This window comes from Teleopsis dalmanni, unplaced genomic scaffold (genome assembly GCF_002237135.1).
Source record: "Teleopsis dalmanni isolate 2A unplaced genomic scaffold, ASM223713v2 unscaffolded_contig_1212, whole genome shotgun sequence".
NCBI lineage: Eukaryota > Metazoa > Arthropoda > Insecta > Diptera > Diopsidae > Teleopsis > Teleopsis dalmanni.
In genome coordinates this window covers 198-4,054 of record NW_024032594.1, presented here as the reverse complement: position 1 = coordinate 4,054, position 3,857 = coordinate 198, and the positions used below count along the sequence as shown (strand labels likewise).

General features: G+C 29.4%; 1 protein-coding gene across 1 annotated transcript; it reads left to right on the top strand.

The window, feature by feature from the left end:
- Positions 1-2,307: 2,307 nt before the first annotated feature.
- Positions 2,308-3,420, top strand: LOC119663974. The gene is made up of 2 exons (XM_038073559.1): positions 2,308-2,399; positions 2,495-3,420. Exons 1-2 carry the CDS (start codon positions 2,353-2,355, stop codon positions 3,063-3,065), a joined length of 618 nt encoding a protein of 205 aa, XP_037929487.1. The 5' UTR covers positions 2,308-2,352; the 3' UTR covers positions 3,066-3,420.
- The last annotated feature ends 437 nt before the right edge of the window (positions 3,421-3,857 follow it).

Below are 3,857 nucleotides of genomic sequence, written 5' to 3'. Positions count from 1 at the left end.
TCAGACTGATTGATAGTTTTTAAATATTTTTCAATTGAAGTTAAATTTAATTCGAATTTTGACTTCTATTTAGCTTGCTTATTTAAATATACAAAATTCATTCAATTTACAGAAATTAATATTTTTCCCAAATACTGAGGGGGGAAAAGGAAATAAAAGTAAGAGACCTTTAAGTCTATTTTCTTTGTGAACCATAACATAGATTGCTGAAAAGAATCTATTTGGGAAAATTCTTTATCATAATTTACAGTATCGACAATTTCCAAGATTTATATAATTTAATAATAAATAGGGCATCAAATTTATCAATATTTAACATACTGAAAATTTTTGTTCATTTGAAATGTTTACAATTAGAGGTGTTTTTGAATAAACTTTTCTTAGAAACCCTACAAGCTGGAAAATATATTGGACTCTTTGGTATTAAAGTCCTTAGCGATACCACTTAGTGCAATTAATAGGGTGTGATCGCAAATCACCAATAAGGTGACTATAACTAAGTATTCCTGGTTCTGCTCCCAATCAGAAAATGTTTTTTCCCGGGTTTAATAGTCACTGATCCATCAGTGTCACAATAATTACTTTAAATCATTACTATTACGAACTGTTACGATAATAACGAACTACAAAATTTATAAGAAATCTCTTGGAAGAATTGTAGCAGGCTCTTCTTACCTTACAGATGTTGTCTTTCCGAAAAGTTATTTCTGTTTTTACCATAAAATCGTTGTATACGCGGTTGATGACAATTTTGATGACAGTCTGGATCTTCAGTGGTGAATATGTGCATATTTTATCGAATTCGTTATCTATCTCGATTTGTAAACAATCAATGCGCTCAGAAGCCCAGAACTTATGGAACTCCCTTTCGGTTTCAGTGAATCAATGGATTGTTTCTATTTAAATACATTTTATAAAAATGCGTTGTGCGCTGTAGTTGGTAATATAATCCGATATAGTCCGATTGTCAGTATAAAATTTTTATTGTATATAATTTTTACACTTTAAATTTGACCAATAAAAGTTTTCATTACTTTTAGCTTCTAATTTTATAGGTTCAAAGTCTTGAGACTGCCACTTGTAGTCCAACAATTATACTGACTTAAAAACCAAAAACAATTCTGCTTAGGTATTAAATAAGACATTTTGTTATTATATTTCACTACTATTCAAAAATCGATCTATAAACATTTATAGTCGTTTTTTCTTTTGAAACGACTACATATTTCTTTTGTATAGAAGATGTTTCAATAATGTGATTGCCAATATGACTACGTGATATATAATTATTAGCAGTTTAATGCAGCATTAGATCTGTTTTCAATTTTTTAGCCATCCATGATCACATCCATGAAAGTGAAACCTTCAGCGTTTTGATACCAGACCTTTGTCCAACCATCTGTATTTACTTCTTGTTGCTGTTTGGTATGTGGACATGGATTAATGTCTGTTGATTGACTTGTCCAAAGTCTGCTTTTTCAAAATTTAGAGCTTTGAATTTTTGTAACCCTACTTTATTGATCTGCGCTACTTTTCGGCATACAAATCCGTTGATGGCATGATTTAAATAATTTTAAGGGGATCTGCTGACTTTAAGAGTAGCCGCTGCACTTGAAGCAACCAATAAAGAGTTTTTTTCTAGTAAAATTTTTTATATTATCTTATCTGCTGCATTCTAGGACTTATGGTGTTTTTATAAGGTCGTAGTAACATTTGCTTATTGATTGGGTTTTCACAAGGGGAGAAACCCTTTTAATAATAATATAAGAGAATCAATAATAACTACGTCCTCTGATAGTACTAGTAATTGAAATAATTTGATTTCAGTTTATTTCGTATTTACCTGTCATTCCCATATTTATTTATCTCACTTTTATTTTTCCCACATATATTAATATTTCATCGCAGACAGATCAAGTATTTGCTGTTTAAACATTGGTCCGACAACTTTAAATAATTTTATTCGCAAATTACCTGACTTCATAACAGATAAGTAATAGTAGGTTTTTTACTTAATGAAAGGTTTCAATGTGTCCACTACATAAATAAATAGATCATAAGGAATATTCGTATGGAAATAACACGTTCTAGAATAAGAGTAGATTAAACACAAAGTCCAGAAAGTCCAGGTTTACAATCTGTGATAACAAGTTTTATAATCAGATTTTAATCCAGTACTCTTGTTTTTATTTTTAAGTTATATATAAATAATAATGACACTTCAAATATATTTGTTTTTTATGACAAAAAAGAACAGTCAAATCAACTTAATAAAAAATTTTCGATAAAAATTTCTTAATATTTTCATAAGAATTTGACTGATATATACTATATTTTTGTATCAAAATAATTATGTGGTTATTTAAGAAATTATTTGGCAAATCAAACGTGGAAGAAAGGTAATTAATTTTTATGAAAATTATAAATTAGATTAATATTCATAAAAACTTTTTTCTCTAATTTCTTTTTGTGATTAATCTCCGTAATACCACAGCCGGAACACAGAAGCATCTGGAATCGATGCAATACCAAATACGGACTTAGCAGGATCGAGCTGCAGTTCGCAATCTCCTCCAATTGAACAGGTAACGATGGTGTGTAATGAGACGTCAGTTTCGGACAGTAATTTAAGTATCCGTGGTAGTGTCGTTTGTGATGATCTACCACAAAGGCAACTATTACCTGTAGAAAAGACAGAGCTCAAGATAGAACACGTTTATAATTTACGTAGTCGTAGCAAAAATTCAATTTCAGAGAGCCTTAATGTAAATGAAGAAGGTTTAACTTCTCGAGTTGTGAATGATGAAAAGACAATCTGTGGACAAAAGCAATCCATTCATGCGCAAGATCTTGGTAAGCGAAAGAAGGATGAATTAACTCAACATGGTGGTGGTGATACTATAAGCCGTTCGGTTGTAATAAATGAAACAAAACTTGAGAAGAAACTCAATATTGCAAAACGTAAAAGGTGTAGCACTGATGAGGCTGCAACAGCTAAAAGGATACGTACTGAGGACGAGGATGGAAATGATGCTTCCAATTTGGACACAAGGGATGCTGAATAAGAAGAGTAAAACTTGAAATATAACTAAAGTAAAAGTCCACCTTAATAAGTATTTATTTTCGTATATTTAGAGTTAGTCATATATAGAGTTATAATTTAATTCTGGCATTAAAAAAATTCTTTGTCAATTTTCTGCAAGGAAAGCTTTTTTCTCAATAAAGAAACTTATTGCCACCTACACACCTAAGGTAAAGTGAAAGGTTTCAACAGGTTTTACAGGATATATATAAAAGGGATTATGGGGTGTAGGATTGCTAGCAGGCTATTGTTGATCATATTTAACAAAAACGAATCCTTCCTACTTTAAAAAATATGACGTGGACAGACATTTACCACATTCTGAAAATTATATACAAAAAACTAACAATTTTGAACATTGTTTCAATTTTATATACAATATATAATTTTTAAAATAAAAAAAAAAAGTGTTTTAATTGATGTTTAAAACGATTTAAATACAAACATTTTAACATAAAAGTCGATTAAAAATTTCAAAAGTTATTCGCCATTTTCTAAATTTGTCCGGAATAGTGGTTTTTATTAACAAGTCAGAAAAATCTTTTTTCCGAAATTATTATGTAAAGTTTAGAGTGCAAATCTATGTAAAATTGTACAAATTTTATTTTAAAATTAAATATTAATGCTATTAAATATTAATTTATTTAATTTTATATAAAAGTCTAATGTCGAATGTAGGACTGCTGAGTACTTATGTATCATGTGATATGTAGCAGTCTATTAAACTGCTAATTTTACATATGATACCATATTGCACTGATTTGACATTATATGT